The sequence below is a fragment of the Lagenorhynchus albirostris genome, chromosome X (genome assembly GCF_949774975.1).
Source record: "Lagenorhynchus albirostris chromosome X, mLagAlb1.1, whole genome shotgun sequence".
Lineage (NCBI taxonomy): Eukaryota > Metazoa > Chordata > Mammalia > Artiodactyla > Delphinidae > Lagenorhynchus > Lagenorhynchus albirostris.
In genome coordinates, this window is record NC_083116.1 from 34,886,660 (window position 1) to 34,913,017 (window position 26,358).

General features: G+C 43.4%; 1 protein-coding gene and 1 long non-coding RNA gene across 2 annotated transcripts in view; one reads left to right on the forward strand and one right to left on the reverse strand.

Annotated features, from left to right (window-relative positions):
- Positions 1-16,186, reverse strand: part of LOC132513943 (uncharacterized) — a 41,044-nt gene extending 24,858 nt beyond the window's left edge. The window contains exon 1 of the long non-coding RNA XR_009538593.1: positions 16,123-16,186. This is a non-coding gene — a long non-coding RNA (uncharacterized LOC132513943). The remainder of the gene's footprint in view (positions 1-16,122) is intronic.
- TRPC5 (transient receptor potential cation channel subfamily C member 5) overlaps positions 1-26,358 on the forward strand; it is a 134,322-nt gene that overhangs the window by 93,094 nt on the left and 14,870 nt on the right. The window contains exon 6 of the mRNA XM_060138597.1: positions 3,219-3,414. Within this exon, the coding sequence (XP_059994580.1) occupies positions 3,219-3,414 (196 nt within the window). The remainder of the gene's footprint in view (positions 1-3,218; positions 3,415-26,358) is intronic.

Genomic DNA, 26,358 nt, shown 5'->3' on the forward strand with positions numbered 1-26,358 from the left:
AGGTAATGGCCCTTTCCCTGTGAATTCAACTGAGTCTAGAAGCCTAGAAGACAGAGCTTCCTATAGATGTTTCATCAGATGTGCTTATCTACCCCAAATGTCAGTCACCCATTTTATCCGGGCATGCCTTTCAATAAACCAGATTCTCCTAATGGCCAGACTATGTTGTGACATTTTGTGCCTCATGTCAAGGGCATTCTCACTATCAACCACCAAAACTGAGGAACAGTCTTTACCCCTTTTCTTATCTCTTGTACAGTTATACCTATAGGGTCTCCCTAACTAGAATATCACCACAGTTTAGGGCAGATTTTAAACGCCCGGACTTTTCACTTTTAGGAATCTTTGTATCAGTCATTGGAATGGCTAGTATTAAACTCTACACTAGGGCTTCCCTGGTGGCGCAGTGGTTGAGAGTCCACCTGCCGATGCAGGGGACGCGGGTTCGTGCCCCGGTCCGGGAAGATCCCACATGCCGCAGAGCAGCTGGGCCCGTGAGCCACGGTCGCTGAGCCTGCACGTCCGGAGCCTGTGCTCCGCAACGGGAGAGGCCACAACAGTGAGAGGCCCGTGTACCACAAAAAAAAAACAAAAAACAAAAAAACTCTACACTCAAGCGTTAACCACTGCAATTTTCATTGTTACGGGGCTGGGGGTGAAGGAGTGTAACATCATCCATTCTGGAGAAGCAACTGATGAAGTAAGACCCTGCCAACATATTGATGACATACTTGCCCTGGCTTGTGGCCTTGTTGTCTGTCATGCAGTCAAGAAACACCTAATGAATGCTTTCTATATTCAGGGACACTCAACTTCCAGCGACTCTGGTTCTTCGGTGTCATTCCTACTTGCTGCATCTACTTTCTGTTTCTCTGAACGATATATTCCCTGGCTTTTGTTTATCCAGCTGCTGGGCTAGCTTCTTGTGCCGTTGCCGGCCTCCTGCCTGCCCTGACATCAAACGGACACGGCCAGGTCCTAGATAGGCCTTCCTAACAGAACCAGACTCTTGAACCCTATATCTGCCCCATTTTTGAAACTCTGCCTGTATCTGGGATGCATTGTATTGCCTGGCCCTGACTTGTAGAATCTCCTGGAAATTCAGATCCTGTGATAGGTCTGACTTGCCATATTCTGGTTCTTGTTCCCTGGCCCTTGAAGTCCAGACTCTCATCTTACTGTTGATTCTCAAATGTTTCACCATCTGGCGCTTACTTTCATCAAACAAAAAACAGATTTCTTCCTTCTTGGCTAGCTCTCAAGTAATGTGATACTGAAAAGACAGTGGAAGCTATCCACAATGATTAGAGAAGAGCCATTTAACAGGTTGAAAAGGGCCATGTGCACGTTGCCCAGGCAGCCCCGAAGGAGGCCCCCTGAGAATCAGGCCACTGCAGAGCACAACCTTCATCAAAATGAACTAACACTCACTGTGCAGCCTACTGAATGTGCAATTGTCAATGGGTTTGCAATCTTCTAGACCTTAATCCAGTGATAACTGTAATAGTAATATGTCTTCATTCATTTATTCAACGAATATTATTGAGTGCCTATTACGTGCCAGGTACATAGTAGCTGTATGTCTGTCTCTTTCCTCATAGAGCTTACATTCTAGTGGGGATGAACAGAAAATCAACATTTAAACAAAAATTTACTAAATAATATAATTTTAGAGTTTTAAGTGCTACCAAAAAACTGAAACAAGACAACAGGATAGAGAATAACCAGTGAAGCCACTTTAGGTAGAGTGACCCTGGGGACCCTGTCTGAGGGAGTGACATTTGAACTGAGACCTTAATGATGATAAGGAGACAGCCATGCAGAGATCAGGGGTAAGACCACTCCCAGACAGAGGAAATCTTTAAAACACTGTCCATACATACCCCTGAAATGAACCCAAGAACCAATCCCTCAGCCTCTCAAACTATATTGGGCTATAAAAACAACACATTTTGAGCAATTGAAAAGTTACATCTATTCTTTTTTTTTTTTTTTTTTTTTTTTTTGGTACACGGGCCTCTCACTTTTGTGGCCTCTCCCGTTGCGCAGCACAGGCTCCGGACACACAGGCCCAGCGGCCATGGCTCACGGGCCCAGCCGCTCCGCGGCACGCGGGATCTTCCCAGACCGGGGTATGAACCCGCATCCCCTGCATCGGCAGGCAGACTCCCAACCACTGCGCCACCAGGGAAGCCCCCTACATCTATTCTTAAAGTAGCATTTCTTAACTTCTATGCCTCTTCCGTGTGCTTGGGAAAAGGTTCGTTTGTGCCACCCAGGAGCTGGCTGCACTGTATTGCTGTATGCACAGATTTCTGAATATGATGCAAAAGAAACCCTGGACCCCCAAAACATATCATTGCAAAAGTTACATATTTGGATGTGGAGACTCTGAGAGGAAACCATAATTTGTGAAGCCACCTAATGTAGAATAATGCAGTGGTTTGGGGAGGTCAGAAGAACCTGGATTTGAATTCCGGCTCAGCACATATAAATCATATAAATGGGTGACCTTGGGCAAGTTATTCAATCTCTGAACCTCTGTTTCCACAGCAGTAACAATAAAGTTTTTATAAGGATCATAATGTTAATGTATGTAAAGTTCCTAGTATGCTTATATAGTAAGTCCTCAATAATTGTTAGTTAATATATCATTAAAAATAATTCATATAAATGTTCATTCAAGAATCCTTAAGCTCCTCCACTGAGCTTAGCTCCATTCTGGGCCCTGTGGGAACCACAAAAGAAGTATCAGAAATGGTTTAAGTTGCTCATGTTCACTCAGCTGGCAAGTGTCAGAGCTGAGTTTTTAACCTAGGGCAATCTAATCCAAGCACCATATTCTTAGCCACTGCACTTACTGCCTCTATGTAATTAGAAAGGTGGTAAAACACATGGTCTGAAGATGAAGGAGAAAGTTTGGTGTAGGAAGTAGCCCTTGAAATAAATCTTGGAAAATTATAGGCTCTGCATAGATTGAGAAGAGGAAGATGGTATTCCAGGTGGAAAGGCAAAGCATAAGACATAGAAGTGGGAACAAACAAACTGACCTGGCTGGTTCGTGTTGGGGAAGAGACCAAAATACGTGAGATCATGAGTCTACCTGTTGGGATGCAAATCAGGCAGCCTCCTTATTAATTAAGCAAATCACCTCACGTTTTTGCTCTTTTCTTGCTCCTCCTAGAGAATTAACTAACCTATTCTTTGATCTCTTTTAGGCTCTTTGAAACCCTTCAGTCACTCTTCTGGTCTGTATTCGGCCTTTTGAATCTCTATGTTACCAATGTAAAAGCCAGACACGAGTTCACAGAGTTTGTGGGAGCGACCATGTTTGGGACGTACAATGTCATCTCCCTGGTAGTGCTGCTGAACATGCTGATCGCCATGATGAACAACTCCTACCAGCTTATTGCCGTGAGTAGCTTTGCTCTATAAGGGCGGTTACCTTGGTTTCAGGAGTGGTCACAGTGGCCTGGAGCCCATTGGAAACTCAACGATACAGTCTGTCTGCCTTAGTTATTTTACATTAACTTTTCCAGCTATTAGATTGAATTATTTCTTTCCAAGGTAACTCAGTTTGGACTCAGTCCATTGGATCGCAGTAGTCTAGAAGATGTTCTAGTTAATAAGACTTTTTGGTTACCTGTTAAAATTATGTTTAAATCTCTGAATCCATTTTCTTGTCTTAGTAAGAAGAGCTCAGGAGGTATGAGCAGTTTGGCTACAACATATCCCCTCACTAATCTCCAGGGTTGATTGAGCTGATCCAGTTCTCTAGGTGGGAGGGCTTTATCTCCATCTTCACTGCAGACATCTCCCTCCCAAAACTGAGCAGTCCATTGCCAAGGACAACCTTCTCAGAGAGTGGCTATTTTTTTTTTATCAACAATGTTTGAGTAACTGCAGTCCACGGTGGCATGCTCTTAAGTAGAGTCTATCGCTGAATCTTTGACCATCATGTTATCATTTAGATCAGTAGCGTTTATTACTCTAAACTAGAAATGGCGAAGGTATAGGATATGGGATCAGTCCAAGCTCTGTCCTGGTTTTTGATGTCAAAATAAACATCTAAACTTAGCTTATTTTCTTATGATCTAACTATCATTTCTAGAAATGGAGTATTAGCAAAGAAGTTCTGGCTATCTGAGGTCCTGCTTACTTGCGTATCAGTGAATTTGTATCTTTAGTTGTGTACGTGTATATATATACCATATTTTCTTTACCCATACTTTCTTTATCCATCCATCAATGGATACTTAGGTTGTTTGCATGTCTTGTCTATTGTGAATAATACTGCACTGAATATGGTGGTGCAGATATCTGTTCAAGACAGTGATTTCATTTCCTTCAGATAAATACCCAGAAGTGCAATTTCTGGGCCATATGGCAGCTCTACTTCTAATTTTTTAAGGAATCTCCATGCTGTTTTCCATAGTGGCTGCACCAGTTTTCATTCCCACCAACAGTGCACCAGGGTTCCCTTTTCTCCACACCCTCACCACAACTTATCTTTTATCGTTTTTATAATAGGCATTCTAACAGGTATGAGGCGATATCTCATTGTAATTTTGATTTACATGTACCTGTTGGTCATTTGTGTGTCTGACTCGATGGTCTTTAATATCCTTGCCAGCTCTGATATCCTATGAGTCTGAGTGTCTACAGATGAATAGGATAGGCTCTCAAGGTCCCTTCTAGGTTGAAATTCTATCTATCTGTTGCTTTTGAAATGGAATATAGTTCAATTTCTTTCTCGCTCTCTCTCCTTCAAACCCAACTAGGCCAACAACTCTGAAACACTCTATGCTCACTCCTAGCCTGTCTTTATAAGGGGGAAAGGCATAGAATTTCAGGGGCTTATATTTCCACCACTATGCCTAACAGCCAAACGCCCTACTCCTACCGAAGATGGCAATATTCATGCTGAGGCATTTGTCATTTTCTCCCTGGTTGTCTTGCAGCTGACTGTTCCTAATGGCAGAGGAAAAGGGAGATAGGGCTGTAGCGTCTCCTACTGAGCTCAGTGACATTTTGCTAGGAAGGGTAGAAATCTTCAACTCCAGCTCTCTCACTTGCTGGTAGTAAGTTGTGTTTGCATGCTACCTACTGTTGCACCTGAAGAAAACACCTCAGCCTGAGAGAGAGCTAGGGGGTGGGGTTTGCAGAGAGATGGCCTTAATAGGGTCTATATCATATCACACATCTAGAGTCACGACCAACCATCCTGAATACTACCCGCTGCTTTGGGATCCTCTGTTAATGTGTCTTTACCATTTGGAATCGGATCCAGTGGGATCCTGATATTGGGCAACCTGATTCCAAAAATATCTGGTTCTGCTTACATGGCAAAGACCAGCAAGTAGATTTGATTCCACTTGCAACATCTCCACTTCAGTATTAATGCAGTTTTTAGAAAGGCCCAGGTATGAGGGAAAGGTTACAGGAAGGGAAGCCACTGAAGACAAAAATCTCCTACTTCAAAAGGTACCACAGGCTGACTCAGTCTAAGCAGAGACTCAGTTACTGACAGGCTTCACTGTGAATCTGTTCACCTGTGCTCTGTGGTCCCCACCAACATCAGCAGGTGAAGCTGGCCATATTGTATATTATTATTAGTGTTGTTTGCAATTAGCAGTGATTTACTCTCCTCCCTTTATCCTTTATATCTCCCTCAAGCTGCTTATTTCCCTCTGTGACACTTCTTTCAACACATCCACCTTGTCTCTGTCGTTCCTGATGTGTATGCTCCCAGTTCCATCACGTGAAGCTGCCCTTGATACCATTTTAATCAAATTCACCCATATATAAATATTAGGTGGGAGAAACAGACCAGTCCCAGAAAAGTCATTTAACTCAGGCCCTCTTCCTACCCCAACTCACCCACAAAGGGCATCTCTGTTGCCTGAGATCGGTCCTCAGAAGACATGAGGATAATGATGATCTGTGGTCAAGCTTCACTAAGCAAGTTAATAAGAACCCTCGGTTTCTTTGGCTGCTGTGAAGTGTTCATGCTAATGCTGAGAGCAAGTAAACAGCGCTTGCCTCACTAAGCCGCATCTGCTGGATGGCTTGGGGAGAGGCCATATATGTAGGACTGGTTGTCTCCCTTGAGGTGGCGGCATTTGGAGGCTCAGATGATGGATGGACTCTCCCACTGCGTAAGACAACCATGCAAATGAAGACATTCTTCAGAAAAATACCTGGCGCCGCAAAAACAGCAGGCAAGGCTGGAAGGGGCCACTGCACACCATGGAAGTGCCAAGGAGGGCAGGTGGTCTCCCCGCCTTCCCCTAGTCATCCAGGACCAACCTCAGACTCTCAAAGCTCAGAGAAGAAGGCAGCACTTCACACGCTACACCATGATTTGTAACTAGATAAACAACTGCTATGCACTATTACAGTCCCTGGTGGTTAAAATATTTTCATACTTGGGGCTCCCCTGGTGGCGCAGTGGTTGAGAGTCCGCCTGCCGATGCAGGGGACACGGGTTCATGCCCCGGTCCGGGAAGATCCCACATGCCGCGGAGCGGCTGGGCCCGTGAGCCATGGCCGCTGAGCCTGCGCGTCCGGAGCCTGTGCTCCGCAACGGGAGGGGAGAGGCCACGACAGTGAGAGGCCCGCGTACCGCAAAAAAATAAATAAATAAAAAATATATTCATACCAGTTGGTAAATAGCTGCCACTCCGGCTGTTGCCTCTGGGACACCTCCAGGTCACCTCACAATCCAGCAAGTAAAGTGTAACACCTGGAGCAGCAGGTATTATCCACGCCCCTGCTTCAGTGCTATTGTTGGCGTACATTCTGATTGGTCAGTTTCTCAGTCTGACTATTATTGTGGCGGGTACAGTGCTAAAATGCTCCCCCAAGATTTCCCGCCCTAATCATTAGGACTGTGACTATGATGAGATAGCACACTTGTGATTACGTTGCATTACATGGCAAAAGGGGTTTTGCAGATATAATTAAGGTTACTACTCAGGGAAATTATCCAGGTGGGCCTGATCTAATCACATGAGTCTTTTAAAAGCGGAGTTTTCTCCAGCTGGTAGCAGAAGAGAATGTCAGAGATTTGAAGCACATGGAGGATTTGATGTGTCATTGCTGGCTTGAAGATGGAGTCATGTGGTAAAAAAATATGGGCAGCCTCTAGGAGTTGAGAATGGCCCCCAGCTGACAGCCTGCATGGAAGTGGGGACCTCAGTCCTACTACCACAAGGAAATGAATTCTGCCAACAAGATAAATGAACTTGAAACAGATTCTTCTCCGGAGTCTCTAGATAACAGCTGAGTTATGCTGACACCTTGATTTCAGTCTTGGGAAGGCCAGTGTGACTGAAGTGGAGTACGCAAAGGGGAGAGAAGTAAGAGATGAGGTCAGAGAGGTAATGGGGGTGAGGGACAGATCATGTAGGGCCGGATAGACCTTTGTGAAGACTTTGGCTTCTTCTCTGAGTGAAATGGGGAGCTGTGGGTTTTAAGCAGAGGAGGTACATGATCTAACTGACATTTTAATAAGATTGATGTGGTTGATTGAAAAAAGGTGGAATGGTACTGGGACAGAGACAAATTATGAGACCATTACATTGACCCAGACAAGAGCTGTTGGTGGCTTAGACAAGGGTGGTCATGAAGGACGCAATGAGAAATGGTCAGGTTCTAGATATATTTCAAAAATAGATCCAGTTTGCTGATGGAGATGTGGGGTGTGAACAAAAGAGAGGAGTCAAGGATGGCACCATGATCTGGGGCCTTGGGTAACTGCAAGGGTGGATTCATCCCTTACTGAGTTGGGGAAGAGTGGGAAAGGAACAGGCTTGGGAGGGGGCAGAGATCCAGAGTTGGGTTTTAGACATGTAGAGTGAGAAATGCCTATTAGACATCTGAGTGGAGATGTTGGGTAGGCAGTGGTTTACAGGTCCAGCAGAGAGGCTGGAGACAGAGATTTGGGAGTCACAGTATGTCCACAGTATTTAAAACCATGGGACTTGGAGAGATCACAACAGGAGTGACTGTGCATAGAAAAGACATCCAAAAATGAGGCCCAGGGTACTCCAATGTTTAGAGGTTGGAAAGACAGAATTGATCATGCAAAGAAACTGAGAAAGAACAACCAGAGAGGTAGGAGAAAAACCAGAGTAGTGGACTGTATTACAATATGTATGGTTCCCCAGTATACTGGTAAAGCCATATGCTGGAGAGTGGTAGAGCCTAGATTTGAACTGAGGTAGTCTAACACCAAGGCCCATGCACAGACCACTATCCTATCACATTGACACTTACCTTGAGGCCAAGAAGCACTGGAAATGCACTTTCACTACAAGGTCTCTAACACATCTTCTTTCCTGCCCCAGTTATACCACCATTCTGAACTGTCCGATCACCTTGTCCTACCAGTTCCTGTGCCTGTAGATTTCATTTAGATAGGAATCACTGACACTTCTTCCAACATAACTGAGTACTCTTAGTACCCAAGACCTGTTGCTTAATAAAACAGAATAAAACATAAACACTGCCAGCTAAGTCATCTAAGGGATAGTATATCCTCTTCCCAAGTGAAGGAGCTGCTCAATTCAAGTTGTAGAAATTTTATGACATTGGAGCCAAGCCATTTCAAATTTTAATAACTGTCTCTTCCCTTTGGGATGCCCTCAAGCAATCTAGATACTAATTTTTCTCATTGCCGCTTAGACTTTTCCCTGTTGCCAAACCATTGTCTGGAATCTGATCAGAAATTGCTACATTTCACTAACAAGAAAACAAACATTCAGAATGGCAGAGGACATTTTCACAGTCCCCTCCACTCACCCCAGCTTATGGGGAACCTATGAAAACCTGCTGATAATCCCATTTCAGTCAAAAATCTACATTTTCTGGTAAGTTCGGAAAAATCCACAAAACCTAGGTGCTATAAATGATATAAAGGTAAAGACACAGTAGATGCCTTCAGGGAGCTTTAAATCTAGAGGGAAAAGTCTGCCTTGAGTAAAATAACAATAGTGCTCTTACCGTGAGTATATAATAGTAGTGATTACAGACAGCATGGGCTCAGGAGTAGTCAGACTGCCTGGATTTGAAACCTGGACTGCCACTTAGTGTAGTTTGGGGCAACTTAACCTCTTTCTGCCTCATTTGACTCCTCTGTAAAATGGGGATGGATAATTAGGCTTTTCATCTGCTGCTTACTCTCAGATCCATTCCCTGTTCATTTCCTGCTCTGTTCTGTATCAGGGAACTACATTCCCCGCAGTCCCTTGCCATTTGTTTCTGTGTGGGTTTGACCAACCAGAAGGTATGAAGAAGAGAGAAGCTAGGATATTTCTTCCCCATCGCCAACCTCACTTTCTGTGGCAACTCCAGCAGCAGCTGTGTTTCCTACGTGGCTCACCTCCAGCTACCACCAGGCATCCCACCCCTCCTTGGCCCCAGCTTCTGCAGGGCAACCCCATCTTGGCTCGAGCTCCCACCAGATAGCCCCAGTCTACAAGCTCTGGAAACACCACTCACCACGTCTTCCAGTCGTCACTCCAACTCCAGGGATAAAAGGGGCTTCCTGTTGCTGCTAATCTCTGAGTTGCCTCACTGCCCTCTTGGTTTCTCAGCTCTTCCATTACCTGTGACTACCCTCTGTATTAAATCTCCATGTTTGAAAGGCTTAAAGTGATTTCTGTTTTTCTGGCTACCCCCCAAGCAGTACCTATCTGATTGCGTTGTTGTGAGGTTGATTTAGAAATTACACATTGAGCTGAGGCTTGAGGTCAAATCTGGAAAGACAGAAGAGTGAGGCTGGCTTTCAGATCTCATTTCTGGCAGGGAAATAGCTTGCACACCAGCAAGGATTGGCCTGGTGTTTATGGGGGGGCAGTAAGAGTGTAGGAGCTGGCCTCACTCCTTTCTACCTCCCATTCTTTGATTCCGCATGAAAGTATCTTCAGATGGGAAGGAAGTCTTTCCTGTGCCAACAGAAAACATGTCCCAGCAAGGAGGAGAAGCATGAAGCAGAGTCACATCTCTAGGAGCTGGATGATGAAGTTTAGAGCCTGCCTTTAGAAAAATGATTTTTAAAGATGGGATCTGCTTTTGTGGCTTCCCACATCCCCATGCTGAGCCCTCATGCTGCTGTCTACCTGGCTTGGCACAGCACCCCGGGTTGACTGCTTTACCTTACCCAGACCTTACCTGGACAAGCCCCTTGCCTCTACCTCTAGTCCCAAGCTGAGGTCTTTCTCAGTTTCCTAAGGCTTAGAAAAATCAGTAACAAGAATACAGTGAATATCTGGCATAGATACAAGCCTTTATTAAATCCCAGGCACCTTCTATCTCATATTATTATAACTACTATAAAAAAATGGTTCTGAAGAACCTAGAAGCAGGACAGGAATAAAGATGCAGACATAGAGAATGGACTTGAGGGCATGGGGAAGGGGAAGGGTAAGCTGGGCTGAAGTGAGAGAGTGGCATGGACATATATACACTACCAAATGTAAAATCTATAGCTAGTGGGAAACAGCCGCATAGCACAGGGAGATCAGCTTGGTGCTTTGTGACCACCTAGAGGGGTGGGATAGGGAGGGTGGGAGGGAGGGAGATGCAAGAGGGAAGGGATATGGGGATATATGTATACGTATAGCTGATTCACTTTGTTATACAGCAGAAACTAACACACCATTGTAAAGCAATTATACTCCAATAAAGATGTTAAAAAAATAATAATAACTACCATTTATTGAGCACTTATAATGTGCCAGACACTATACAAAGCACTTTTCATGACTATTTTCTCATTAAATCCTTACAACTACCTGAGGTAGGTACTATTAACAATTCAATTTTATAGGTGAGGAAACTGAGGCACAGAGGTCAAAGTGACTGGCCCAAGGGCACACTCTTCATAAGGGCCCCAGCAGGTCTGTCTGATCCAAAGTAATAATGAAACCATACCTCCTCCTTTCCTGCCTGCATCCCAACCCCTCAGGCCCTGGTGCAAGCCTTCCACACAACCTCAGACTCCCCCCAGCTTCACCCTTCTACTTGGTTCACTGACTCACGAACTCTCCCCTGTCTTCTAACCAGAGGGATCCTCTAAGGAGACTTCTCCTTGTTTCTGGAGACTAAGTGACTTATTCTGTTTTCCTCAGCTGAGATTTCCTTCCCCCCAGCCCCCAACACAGACACACACACACACACACGCGCGACACACACACACACACACACACACACACACACACTAGGTCTCCTTTTCTTTCCTTTTTTTTTTTTTTGCCCACCAGACTTCAAACTTCTGGTTTCTTCTTAGTTCTGTCCCTAATACCCCCAGCCTCCCCAAATGAACGATCAGACAACCTACCTGAAATCATCACACCCACAGAGGGTAAAAAGTTCAGAGCTACGAAGCTTATTGGCATGACAAGAACTCCTCGTTCAACTTACACATCCTGCCTTGGGCCCTCTCAGCCCTGTTCCTTCCCAGACAGCTCTTGGATGCTTGAAAGCCTCACTTGCAATTATATCCACACCAGCAAATGGACTGGCTATCCACCCTCCAGCTTCAGGGGAGGAGAGAGGAGCATTCTCTCCGCAAACGCTGCAGGGGGCGCCAAAGGCTGACTTTTCAGACTTCCAGCCCTGCCTGGGCCTGGCCCTCCCCCTGGTGGTCTAACACAGAAACGGATTCCTGTTGATTCTCATCAACACCCACTCGTGGTTTTGTCAGCAAGCTGAGAGCCCGCATCTGCTGGGGATGAGAGCACTCTGCCTCAGAATAGTGAGGGTTATACTTTGGCAGGTCTCTGCTGAGCCCTTGATGCCTGCCTGCTGCTGCCTGGTAATGATTTTGGTGACCGACAAAGATGCAAGTGGAAACGGGAAGAGGACAAGTGAAGGGAAGTGGGTTTTCTTTCCCTGTGCTAAAGGACAACCAAACAAGGCAGATGCCTGGGCTGCTTCTCTGCATCCCAGACTCACCTGTCCTGGATCTTCATCAGGAACATCAGTAGTTGTCATGGAGACTCTATCTTGGGTAACTCAAACAGAAACAGGACCAACTATGTAAGTGATGGGTAGGGTCTAATGTCCAAAGAATACCTCTGCTCTTCTGCCAGCTGATTCCTTTACTCCTTCATCCATTCACTTAACAGTAACTATCTCTTGGATGGATAAATGAACGAATTTAACAAATGATTATTGAGAGACTACCATGTACTCTACTACGTTCTTGGCACTGGGGATACAGTAGGTAACAGGGGAGCAAGAAAGATGTGGTCCCTGTTCTCATGGGGTTGACAGTCATGGAACTGCAGTTTCAAGTTTCACTATTTGCATTTCAATTCTTTACTTTAAGACTGCACTTTACCTTTTTCAGGTCATGGATTGCTTTGATAATCTGATGAAGCAAAACATGCATACAATTTAGCATAAACCTCAGAGGACTCATAGACATCCTCCCACTGTCCTGCTGCAATCCCTCACCTTAGGACCTTGTCCCCAGTTATAATGCAAATATGTTTTAAGTTGTTAGTAGGTGACTTATGACTCAGTGTGAGTTCAATCCCTTACTGAGATCAGGTTTTCATGGGGAGCCAAGCGAGTGAGGAAAATGTACCTGAAGAAGACTGGAGATAGGACACCAATAAGAGAAAGAGATTGGAGGCACTGGAGGAAAATGTCACCATCATCACAATTTTGCAAAGGATCAGGTCTGTGCAACAGTCCCCAAGCCAAAGGTGCCTTCAACCACTACATAAAATAACAACTATGGATGGACAACATGGAAACAAGCTGAGAGGACCTGGCCTTCCTATGGATTGGCTTCTGAATGTTCTCTTCATAGGCTACAAATAATATTGGTGGAAAAGTCAAATGTCCGTGGCCCAAAGGCCATGGTTGAGGAATGTGTTCTTCTTTGCTTCTGCCTTGATCCTTGTTCTGGGCACCAAGAATCAATTGACTGGAAAGCTATCTGATACAAATGTTCTTTAATTTCTGAGCAGCCTGAGGTTTAGAAACTAAACCTGAGATCTGCGTGATTAATATTAATTAGGTCTCTCTCTTGCTGTGGTCACCAGAGCCCTGTGTTGTAGCCCGGTTCAGCGTGAGAGACAGCCTGGGCCAGGAGGTGGCCTTTAGCTACAACACAGAAGCCAAAATACCCCAGAGGAGCCTCGGAGGTTACGACCTACTGCAATACTCTGCTTTTTACTTGAGATCTGACAGCAAAATTACATTATGTCAGCTGTCAAGGTAAATCTGCCTTTGTTTAAAAGAGGAACATAGAAGCGATCTAAGAGTAGAAATGGGGTGAGGGGAGGTAATTATATTTCTCTTTCTTATTCTCCTTTCTTCCATCATAGGATTATCTTGCTTTTTCCTCTGTTCTCTTTCCCAATTTCCCGTTTGAACTTTTAGAAGTACCTGGGCCTATAAAACTGTGAACTAATCACAAAGTCTCGATGAGAAATATATTTATCTCAAAGCTGCTCTTAATAAATGTGGCATACTGGGAATCACCCAGTGAAAGAAAAGTACGATAGGCCTTCTCATTCATTAGAAAATCAGCGCCAATTATTAAAGAAGTCTTGAATGACTGGAATTAGAATCCTCTCACTGACTCCATCAGAGTTCCCATTGGCCTAGCCCTCAAGACTTCCGGAAGCACAGAGAAGTTTCCATCACCCGATGAATCTTCTAGGAGGTTATGCCACAGTGTTTTTCTCTTGATACTAATGCAGAGATACTTTATACTGGAGTCCCTCCAGTCTTAACCAGGATACATGGTCTGACACATAGTAGGCTCTCACTTAATATCTATTGAATAAATGAACAAAGTAATGATTTTTTTCTAATTCTTTTCTTTATTTTTGGCCATGCCACACGGCTTGTGGGATCTTAGTTCCCCGACCAGGGATCAAACCCGGGACCCCGGCAGTGGAAGTGCAGAGTCCTAACCACTGGACCGCCAGGGAATTCCCAAAATTAATGAATCTTTAATGCATATGACTTCCCAGAACATTTTAAAGTGTGAAAACAGAGCAACTGACAAGCTGACCAAACCTAAGCTTATTGTCCTCTAGCTTAGGGGTTGACGTTTTTTTCTCTAAAGGGGCAGATAGTGAATATTTTAGGCTTTGTGAACTGTAAGACCACTGTCACCACTATCCAATGCTGTTCTTAAAATGCAGACGAAGCCATAGAAAATACATTAAAAAGTGGGCATGGCTCTGTGCCAATAAAACTTTATTTATGGGCCCTGAAATTGGAAATTCATATAATTTTTGTCTCAAAGAATTTTTTTTAAAGATTTAATTTTAGTTTTGGCTGCGTTGGGTCTTCGTTGCTGCACGCGCAGTCTTTCTCTAGTTGCGGCAAGTGGGCCCAGTAGTTGTGGTGCGGGCTCTAGAGCGCAGGCTCAGTAGTTGTGGCGCACGGGCTTCATTGCTCCACAGCATGTGGGATCTTTCTGGACCAGGGATGAAACCCGTGTCCCCTGCATTGGCAGGCGGATTCTTATCCACTGCGCCACCAGGGAAGTCCCTGTCTCAAAGAATATTATTCTAACTTTTGATTTTTATTCAACCATTTAAAAATGTAACAACCATTCCTAGCACGCAGGCTATCCAAAACCAAGTGGCAGGCCGACCATGGTTTGCCAACTTCTACTCTAGTTATTTCAAAATATGTCTCTTTTCTACCTTTGTAGACCGAAGCTCTGTGAAGACAGGGGCTCTGCTTTAGGTTTTCTTTACACTCGCCTGATGCCTAGTAAAATGTGGGACACATAGTAGGTACCCAACACATACTTCTTCACTAATTGATAGGGAGAAGCTTGGGAAAATCTCTGATCTATAGTTTGTCAACCATGTTTTAAAAAATACATAATGTGAGTTTATATCCTTTGCAAGTGTTTAGTGTTTGGAGTTGAATAAATTGTATGGCAATGGGGAGGGGCATTATCTAACTGAAAGGAAATCTGCCCAGATGATGGATTTCATAATTATAGTTAATACCTTGCTTTATACTTTACTAAGCACACTTGCATATAGTGTCTTGTTTGATCCTCACAAGAACTCTGTGAATGTACGCATGACTATCTGCATGTTACAGGTGAGGAAACGGGTTTCCAAAGGTTGAGACTTGCCCAGGGTTCCACGGCAAGTTTGTTCATTCGTTAATTCATTCTTTCTACAAGGACTTGAGCATCTACTATGCGTAAGGAGTTAGGTCAGGGTGAACTCAGGCCCAGTGACTCCTCAGGAGGTGATATTTACAAGAAATCTAAAAGCTAGAAGTATGGCCTGGGAGGTTAAAAGGAAGCTCCCGATCAGTGAGGCGGGAAGTTAGACGGCACATGCTATGACAATCTGAGTACGTGAGACCAGTAATAATCCCACATGGGGACAGACCTGTAGATTTTTCCACAACCAGGTGATAAGACACACCTCTCACTTCTTCCCAGGCTCAGAAATGGAAGCCCTGATGGGCTTAGTCTCCGTTATTTCTGAAAACTGCTGGGTGAGCTCAGCAAATCCCCATGCTCACCACCATCTGACTGCCTCTGTCCTCCCAAAGGAAAAGCTTCCTCACTCCCCAACTGCAAGATGCAGGCAGGCAGAACAATCTGTGCCTGCTTGACTGAAAGGTTCTATTTACCTTTCTGGAGACGCCCAGAAAAGGTGACAAGCAGTTCAGTGGGTTTCAGGACTGCCACATCTGCTATGAATGGCGCTACCAGAATTGTGCAGTGTCTGACCTGCAGTGCTGAAAGCAAGAACCCTGCAAATGTCACTTCTGTAGCAGAGAAACTGAAGGAAACAAGCAGGAGAGAAACCGGGGCAGATAGAGGCCTGGCCAAGTGTATATAGAGGGATCTGTTTGTCAAAATCTCGGAACCGTGGTCAGGCTCCGTTTCTGTTTCTGTCATATAGGAGAAAACATGCTGCTCGTTGTGAAATCCCACTCAGTGCACTTCCCCAAGCGACAGTGTACCTGAGCACTTAAGAGCTATGGTTCTAGAGTCAACTCAATCCAGATTTGAATTGAGGACCACCAGTTTCTAGCTGTGTGTCCTTAGACAAATGTCTTCACTCTGGTGAGCCTTATTGATCAAATGGAAATAGTAACAGAACCTACCTCAGCAGGCTGTTGTGAAGATGAAATAAGATGATATACTTGAAAACCGATACATAATATTACTGATGCTCCCTTCACTTCATATCTGCCTTTGGCTCTCCAATTCATTCCTTCTACAAAAATCTATTGTACACCTGCTCCACGCCAGGCTTTAGGACTGCAGAACTGAAAAGGACAAAGTGCCTAATTTCAGTGGAATTTTCTTCTAGTGGGGAGCCTAAGAATAAGCAAACATAGGCGAAACAATTCAGGTGATTTGTGGCAATTGGTATGAGAGAAGAGAACAGGGCGCTGTGAGATAGAGTAACGAAGGCACCCGCCCTAAATTGGTGGCTCAGGGAAGGTCTCTTTGAGGAGATGATATTTGAGCTGAGGACTAAGAGATAAGAACAAGCCAGCGCTCTTCTCCTATCTAGGAAAAACACAGCAATTAAAATATAAAAGGGAAAAAATTTCCCCCAATCCCTCATGCCTTCCTTCACTCTAGGGAGGCTCTTGGAGGAGGAAAGCGTTGAGTTGCAATTTAATTGGGGACGTGAGAGAGGGCACGAGGAGCATTTGTTTCGGGGTATTGGTGAGCCCAGACCAAGGCAGGAGAGTGAGGAACAGACACAGGGATTTGAATGAGGATGCGGAGAAGGTCAGGCTCCCTAGAGCTCCTGATGGGGGAGGGAGTGTAGCAGGATGTCAAAGAGAGCTTGAGCTTTCCAGGCGTTAGCCCACTGAATCCTGTGAGGGAAGCTCCTGTTTGAGCACTATACCCAAAGATAGTAAGCGAACCAAGTGAGTGGCAGATCTGAGTGGAAGCTAGGGTCAGAAGACTTGGATTCTAGAGCTGCTTTACCACGAACTAGATGTGTGACCCTCAAGAAGCAATTTCTCTCTCCAGACCTCAGTTGCCACATCTGCACTGGATAATCGATGTCCTGACAACTTCGCAGGTGGGTGTGAGAATCAAATGAGAGAAAGTATGTTAAAGTGCTTGGGAAAGCGTAAAGCTCTAGATAAATGTAAAGAACGAGCTGTCTGATGTCCCATTCCCAGAGGCAAGCTAAGAGGTTGAACATTTGGCATTTCATTTTCTGGTCCATTATGTTTGAAACTGGCCAGAAAGGCACTCATGTAGAGAAGACAGTAGCTCCAGAAAGCACTTAGAGAGTCCCCATCCCATGACGGCCAGCACCCCTGGTCAGGAGGGAGGGAGGGCAATTCTTTCACCACGTGAGCTCACTGTGGCCTGGGAGTCCAATTAGAGCTTATTTCCTTTGAGAACCACTGAGATATCACAGGAATATTTGTTTGCAGTGACAGAGTGGAGGCCTACAGAAAGCAACATGGTTTATTTCCAAGTCTGAACTAGGATATACTTCTTTTATGTTACCCAGAAGCTTCTACAGTGCTGTTCCTTCTGACCTTGCATAGGCTACGGCATCCTGCTCCCAACTTCGCTCTTCATCCTATTCCTCAATCAAAACTTACCCATACTGTGCTCTACTGAGGCACCACCTTCCTCATATAACAATGGAGAGTGGCGGTGTCTACTGGGAGAGAACCACATTTTAAAATTTGTATCATCCAATCTCCCTGAGGCCTTTTTTTCTTCCCCCCACACTCCCAGCCCACCTGGTAGTAAGACAGGGAAGACAAGAAGAGGAGAAAAGCTGAAACTCTTCTGCATGACTACAGATGACGTAGTGAGGGACCGAAGAAGCACTGTGATCCTATTGGTTGATTTCATGAGAAATTATGAATTAAAAACTGCCCAAATTTCATTCTGACTCTCAGAAAGTCGATGATTTATTTGAAGGCAACAGAGTGGGTCAGAGGTGGAGTGCGGAGGAGGGAATTCCGGGGATCCAGTGCCCTCACTGATTTGTTTCCTACTTTTCCTGCCACGTCCCTTGGAATCAGAGTGGGAAAGATAATTAAGCTCTATTGTTTATAACCTGTGTTGTTTTCATGAGCACACTTGTGTTCCACAGCCTAAATGGTCTCTAAAGAAAACCCAGACTACTTGTGAGGACTTTGCAGGACCATTTTAGAAGATGGAAAGCAGATCCTTCTGCGTCTCAGGGACCTAAGGCACTGGATCGATTTGCAGTTGTCTTTTGTTCTGCCACTTTCATTGTCCTCAGTACGAGACAGCCTGCTAAAGACAACATGGATGGGCCTGGAGGACGTTATACTGAGGGAAATAAGTCAGAGAAAGACAAATACTGCATGATCTCACTTATATGTGGAATCTTAAAAAAGAAAAAAAAAGAAACTCATAGAAAAAGAGATAGGATTGGTGGTGACCAGAGGCAAGGGGTGGGGGGGAGGGGGAATTGGATGAAGGTGGTCAAAAGATACAAACTTCCAGTTGTAAGATAAGTCCTGGGGATGTAATGTACAAATGACAACTGTAGTTAACACCACCGTATATGGTATATTTGACAACTGCTAAGAGAGTAGATCCAAAAAGTTGGCACCGCAAGGGATCTATATGAGGTGACGGATGTTCACCAGACTTATTGTGGTAATCATGATGTATATAAGTCATTATGCTGTATACCTTAAATTTCTACAGTGCTATATGTCAATTACATCTGACTAAAACAGAAAGAAAAAAATAAATTCTGCAGAGAATGTTAAATAAACATGATCACAGCATCCCCCCCAAAGAAAGACCAGAGAGTGCCAAGCCTGAGTAACCACCAGGCACCCCTCCCTTCCCATTCACTAGTTGAAAGGTCATCTCTTTGGCTGTACAGTGCACACGTTAAGAATGCCTAGGGAGACTATCAGTTACTAATTCTGCCTTTGTTCCTCCTTCCTTCCCCTGTCATCTCTCCATAGTAGCCCAGTAAGCCAGTTTTTTTCATATTGCTGGGCGGCCTAATAACATTATCTTCGGGGGTGCACAAATTATACCTTCTACCTACTGTCCCAATGACAGAGGGATGTTAGGGGTTGGCCATGGGAAGACAGGAACAGGTAGGAATGAGGAAGACCTGCTGTTTCATTGCTTTGGCCTGCTGAATACATCTGGACCAGCAGGCAGAATCCCAGAATTAGTGTTTCTGAAAGGATGGTTAACAATCACCTGTGTGAAAATCACCCAAAGAAGCTTGTGAAACAGTGTAGATTCTCGAGCCCCCCCCCCATCCCCACAGCATCAGTTTCAGCAGGTCTGAGGTGAGACCCAGGCATCTGCACTTTCGCAAGCACCCCAGGCGAGTCTAACAGCCCCTGAAATTTGAGAACTGCTAATGTAAATAAATCTTGAGTAGTTCTTTCGACTTCAATGACTACTCTCAACCTCTCTACTCTTTCTGACTTTTCTTACTATTGCCTCTCGGGGGAAAGTTTTTCTCCCTCCATCTCTGCCTGGAGAAATCCTGCCACTCTCTCCAGGCCCAGCTCAAATACAACCTCTTTTGTCGCTCCTTCCCTGCTCTCTGGTCTCTGTCTGCAAACAGCTGGGATTGCTCATGAAGCAAGGAGACGGGGGACTGGTTGGTATCAGTAATGAAATGTGAGGGGAGTTGGGACCCCGAGGATGGGAGAGCTGGGTGGAGCTAGTGTGTGGGTTCTGAGCTTTGCCCTGAGGTTTAGCACCCGAATTTGTGCACTGGAGCTGAGGTTGTTACAGGGTCTGGAAACTTTGTAACCAGTAAAAAGGTAACACCAAGTCCTTGAGAGATCAGAGCGGCAGTTTCAACCACCTAGCAACATAATTGGGGGAGGGATTAGTGGCCGTTTTATTCCTCGCGGTGGGGCAGGAGGCAGACATAATGGCGGCTCAAAGGACAACTCCAAGTCGTCAGGAGGAAGGAGGACCTGTTTGTAACACCCACTGAGGGGTCTCTTGCAGTCTGGGGCTATTGGGGGCCATCAGTACTAGGGTACAGGAAGTGTTGGGGGCAATGGATGGGCAGGGAGCTGAAGCTGGAGGGAGGGCTCTCTTTTTGACCTTAATGTTTTGCAGCTGAGTTTGTGTGCTTGGATTGAAGTTACCACAGGGCTCTAAACGAGATAAACCAATATCAAAGTAATTCCCAGGAGGCCCCAGAATGATTAAAACAGGAAATTCTAACCACCTAGCAGCCTTGGGGAAGAGAGGCAGGTTGCTGACTACTTAGCAACTGGCTCGGCGCTAGACCACTGCACATGCGCACTAAGTTGGAGGCGAGAGCATGGCGGGGGATGGTAATTCTCGCTGAGGGCACTTTCTCTACTGCAGGGCCTCCAAGAGGTTGTGGGAGGTCTGGACCACTTCAATATTTTGAAGATCCCTTTTTAATGTTTAAGTGAATGAAAACAAAAATGGAGTTACAAAAACGATGATATATTTTAAATGCTTACATCTTTTTAAAATTGCCCTGAGGCAAAACCACAATACAGTATATGTCTAGGGAGGTCCAGAAATCTGCATTTTTAACAAATGCCCCATATGATTCTGATGCACACCAACATTTGAGAAGCATGCCCTGAATTCCAACAGAAGAAAGCAATCCAAAGTGAGGCAGACTTCTGTTGAGATGCCAGGGAAATGTATTGTCTCACCTCAACATAGAGTGTGTGTGTCATGGCAATTCGTATTGCTTTCCCATCATAGGGAAACAGAGTTAGTCTTATGCCCAGATGAACTAAGCAGCTACTAGTTAATGGGAAGGATGCCAAAATATCCCCCTCCTCAATATACACCTCCAACCAGCCTGCCAGTGGGCCCAAGCCTCCTGGAAGTAGCTTTCCTCCTTAAAGGCTCTGCTCTGCTGTGTCTCTGCCTGTCACTCTTCCTTTGCATTATGTTTTAAAGCTTTCCAATTTGCTAGGACAAGATGGTTGCTGGCAGGAGATCTGAGAGAGTGCATAAGAATTTATCAAAAGCTGGTAGGAAACTGGCCTTGTAGTTTGATTGCAAGAAAAATAACCTTGAGCTCGGATTTGCTGAGGAATGTGAAATTGAACAGACATGTTCACTTGACCTAGCTGTGGCCATGTGTTCAGGATCTGAGCAAGTCAACAACATTTGAGGGTATGATCTACAGTCACAGTACATTACACTGGCACTGCAAAAGGAGCTAAATAGAAGCTCTCGCCTGCTCTATAGGAGCTGACATTATCAAAGGCAATGCAGGACACACACATGATTAGAACATATATGTAAGGCTATGTGTCATTAAGGTCACATCATGGTAGCACGAAAGTCCTGAAAATTTTGGAAACTTGGAAGAGGAAGAACCACAGGCTATGATTGTGTAGGTTATATCTTATACAAAAGCACCCAGGCAGGCGCTGATGATCTCGGAGAATGTTCAAAAGTCATAGCTGGGTATAGAGGGTAGGGCAGAGTGTGGGAAAGGGCATCATCACCAAACAGTGAACATTTTAAAAAGTCAATGTCGGATTTGTCTAACATATAAGGTGAAAGGCTAGCTCCATATGGATGAATGAAAATCTCTTGGGCATCATACATTTAGTGAAGTTTTAGACAACTATGACTACAAAAACCACATCTGTAATCTTACGATTCAAAGTAGATCAAGGGTTGAAAAGAAAACAGATTTCCACATTCCAAATTATAATGTTGTCCATATTATGCACTGCTAAAATCCCAACACCTCTCGCCTAGCAGGCAGTCAATATATACTGTTTGAATGAAAGAACGTCTGAATGAATAAGTATCTTATTCATCACTTTACAGCTCACACTGTTTAACCAGTCCTGCCAGGTGGTCTGTTATTTCCCAGTCTTCAGGATTCAGGTGCTACCTCTGTATTCGAATTGTGTTCTGTGTGGTATTCCCACCACCATTAGAGGACAGTCATTTTGCTATACCCAGCATCTAGCAGAGTACCTGCAACATAGTAGTTGTTCAACACAAGAATCAAAAAGTGAATGGTGAGGGCTTCCCTGGTGGTGCAGTGGTTAAGAATCTGCCTGCCAATGCAGGGGACACGGGTTCGAGCCCTGGTCCAGGAAGATCCCACATGCCACAGAGCAACTAAGCCCGTGCGCCACAACTACTGAGCCTGCGCTCTAGAGCCCGTGAGCCACGACTACTGAGCCCATGCACCACATCTACTGAAGCCCGCACACCTAGAGCCCGTGCTCCACAACAAGAGAAGCCACTGCAATGAGAAGCCCGCGCACCGCAACGAAGAGTAGCCCCTGCTCGCCGCAACTAGAGAAAGCCCGCGTGCAGCAACGAAGACACAACACAGCCAAAAATAAATTAATTTAAAAAAATGAATGGTGGGAATGTAAATTGGTGCAGCTACTATGGAGAACAGTATGGAAGCTCCTTAAAAAACTAAAAATAGAGTTACTATATGATCCAGCAATCCCACTCCTGGGTATATATACAGAAAAGACAAAAGCTCTAATTTGAAAAGATACATGCACCCTAATGTTCATAGCAGCACTCTTTACAATAGCCAAGACATGGAAGCAACCTAAATGTCCATCAACGGATGAGTGGTAAAAGAAGACGTGGTGTATATAAACAATGGAATATTACTCAGCCATAAAAAAGAATGAAATAATGCCATTGGCAGCAACATGGATGGACCTAGAGATAATCACACTAAGTGAAGTAATTCAGACAGAGAAAGACAAATATTATATATCACTTATATGTGGAATCTAAAAATAGTACAAATTAACTTATTCACAAAACAGAAACAGACTCATGGACATAGAAAACAAACTTACAGTTACCAAAGGGGAAGGGAGAACAGGGGTATATGGGGAGTGTGGGATTAACAGAGGCACACTACTATATATAAAATAGAGGAACAAGTAATAAACTATAATGGAAAAGAATCAATAAAAGAATATAGACATATACATATATATATATGTATAACCAAATCACTTTGCTGTACACCTGAAATGAGCACAATATTGTAAATCAATTATACTTCAATAAAAGTAAAAATTTTTTAAATTTTAAAAATGAATGGATAGGTAGACAATGAATTGATACATGATAAATGAGTGGGAAAAGACTGTTGAGAGGATAATTTGCAATAACTTCTCTGCTAATTATTTACATAGTAAATCCCAATCTGAGGTCACCTGAGCACAAGGGGAATAGAATGGTATCACCTGGGGTTCTTGAGCTGTTTTTTTTTTTAAAATGTTTAGCCAAAATCATATCCTTACCTGATTTGAGTAAGTGCAATGAGTGGGCACCAGAAAGCCTCTTAAGCTAAAAAAGAAAACAAAAAAAAAACCAACTATGGTTTACAACTTGGCCCATTGCATGTTTCTATTCTTTGTCAAAATCAGTTAGAAAACTATTTTTTAAAGGACCTAACTGCTTATTGTTTAAAACACATACAAACAAACAAAAAGCTAACTCACACAGGGATTTTAAAAAATTAAAAGCAGTGAGACCATTTCCAGATACCAGGACATCCAGCCCAATTTATTAGAAAATAGCTGAATACGCATAGGAGCTATATCATCATTCTCCCTTTTGAACTTGTCTAGAGATGACAAGAATCTAAAGACCCTGTGTTTAAAAATGTGACTCACTTCATTTTAAGAAATACTTATCAAATACCAACTTTATTTCAAGAGCTAGAGAAACATTCCACAGATGAAAGACTGGCTAGTCTGGGCCATCAACGGGTAAAATGAAAATTCAAAGTTCGTTTCTGGTATTATAGGCTCAGAAGTGTAGAAGGGATCAACAGCTATATCGCTCTTACTATGTACCAGGCAGTAGCCCAGGCATTTTACATTGACTTCTACAACAAATCAGTGTGATAGAGATTTTCCTTTATTTTAACAGCTGAGAAAACCATGACTCAGATTTTGATTGACTGCTCTGAGGACACACAGCTGATAAGTAGCAGAGCGGTACTTCAAACCCTGTTTTGTTTGACTCCAAAACCCCTGCTCTTTCCACCATGGCAGGCGGCATCTCACTATTTCATATTGCCCTTGCCTCCTATCTTCCTCTGCATTACAAGTTGCCTACAACAACATTGTCTCCCAAGGCAGGATTTTAGGGCAGTGATATTTACTAGAGCCATAAGTGTGTCTTAGTTCAAGGTCTTATCAAGGGCATTCAGACCTTTTGCAGGTACACCCTCTAATCAATTTGTAGAGAAAAAAAATCTATGTATCTTATATATTCTTAGGTTGACATCTAGATTATTCATCATAAGTTTAAACAGTTGCAAAGGATGTAATTTCTGGAATATGGTAAATATTGACATTTAAAATAAAACTATCCAATTACTCATTTAAACGTATCCAATGGAATCTGAATACCATAGTGATTTGTTACTCATAACCATGTATTTAAAAAATAAATGGCTAAACTCTTCTTTCTTTAAGGCCAGAGAGTTTACACCATTCCTTGCTCTCCTTGAATTCTTATTTGCATTCCACATCCCCACAGGATTCTACCCTAATGTTATAAATTTTTTGTGTTTTAAAGTCTTTATAAATTATTGATTACCTTATATTTCTTCATAACAAAAGTATAAATTGAATTTTAATTTTTTATTTTCTGTGGCCAGAAGGTAATAAATGTTGAAACATTTCTTCTGAATATCGTTATTATTCAATTATTAGCAGTACAAAACTGCTCAAAAGAACACAAATATAATACAAATTTTGATAAATAACAATTAGGCATAAAAATACATTTTTACTGGAAATGAATGCATTTCTTAAAGATGTTAGTGGGGCTTTTCTTCCAGCTAGTTATTATAGCCACAGAATATTGAGTAATATTCAGGAACAAGATTCAGCATCAATTATATATTTAGTTTCCATTTTTATAAAAGCACTAAGAAAACTTTTTCATATCAATAAGCATATGTGAATGAATAGAGTTTTATTATGTCATTGTCACTCAATTTCCTTGAACTCTGAGTTAATGTCAAAAAGTTATACAATGATTTTTCATAATATTTTTAGGGAATTCCCTGGAGGTCCAGTGGTTAGGACTCTGCACTTTCACTACTGAGGGCCCAGGTTCAATCCCTGGTAAGGGAATTAAGATCCCACAAGCCACATGGGGCAGCCAAAAAAGCTTAAAATAAAAAAATAATATTTTTAGGGACTTCCCTGGTGGTCCAGTAGTTAAGACCCCGCACTCCCAATGCAGGGGGCCCGGGTTCCATCCGTGGTCAGGGAACTAGATCCTGCATGCCGCAACTAAGAGTTTGCCTACTGCAACTAAAGATCCCGCATGCCACAAGGAAGATCCCACACGTGGCAATGAAGATCCCGTGCCACAACTAAGACCCAGCAGAGCCAAATTAATTAATTAATTAAAAATAAAAAGATTGGTTCAACCTCATTAAAAATAATAATATTTTTAACAATCTGAAAACTTGCTTCGGTTCTCTTTAAACTTTATTGAAGGCAAGTAATTAGAAACCACATGACTTAGAAAAGGATTTTTACCCAAGATGACAGTCATTCAGTTTCTCAATTCCTGGAAAGTAATACTGTGGTAGGAAGCTTCTGAGATGGCCCCCAATGATACCCACTTCCTGACATTTGAATCCTATGCAGTATTCTCCCCTTGAGTGTGGGCTAGACCTATGGACGCCTAACAAATAGATTATGGCAAAAGTGATGTCACTTGAGAGATTAGGTTATAACAATGGCTTTTCTCTCTCACATCCTCGGAGGGAAGCATGCTGCCATTTTATGAGCTGGCTGATGGAGAGGCCCACTCCAGAAAGAACTGAGAGAGGTCTCTGGCCAATATGCCAGCAATGGACTATGGTCCTCAGTCCAACAGCCCACAAGGAACTGAATCCTGTCAACAACCATACAACCATGCAAGCGAGCTTGGAACAGAATACTCTCTCAGTTCACGCTTCTGATGAGACCCCACCTCTGGCCAACAACTGGATCATACCATTGTAAGAGATCTTGAGCCAGAGGCACACAACTTGCCACACCCAGATTCCTGACCCACAAAAACTGTAAGATAATAAATATTTGTTGATTTAAGGTGCTAAATTTGGGGACAAAACCAAAAAGTCTTTACTAAGACTTGCCAAATAATTATTAAATGTACCAGTTACTGTTTTACCTAGAGGCACTTTGGTTAACCCAACATACTAAACAAAGTTCATGGAATGAAAATTAGAAATTTTATTAATTTTAATACAGCTTAACCAATAGAGCATTCTTTATGAAATGCTTTTTTCTTATCACATTTTAAATATAATTTTACCAAAATTTTGGAGCTTCAGATTTAGCAATTGATAA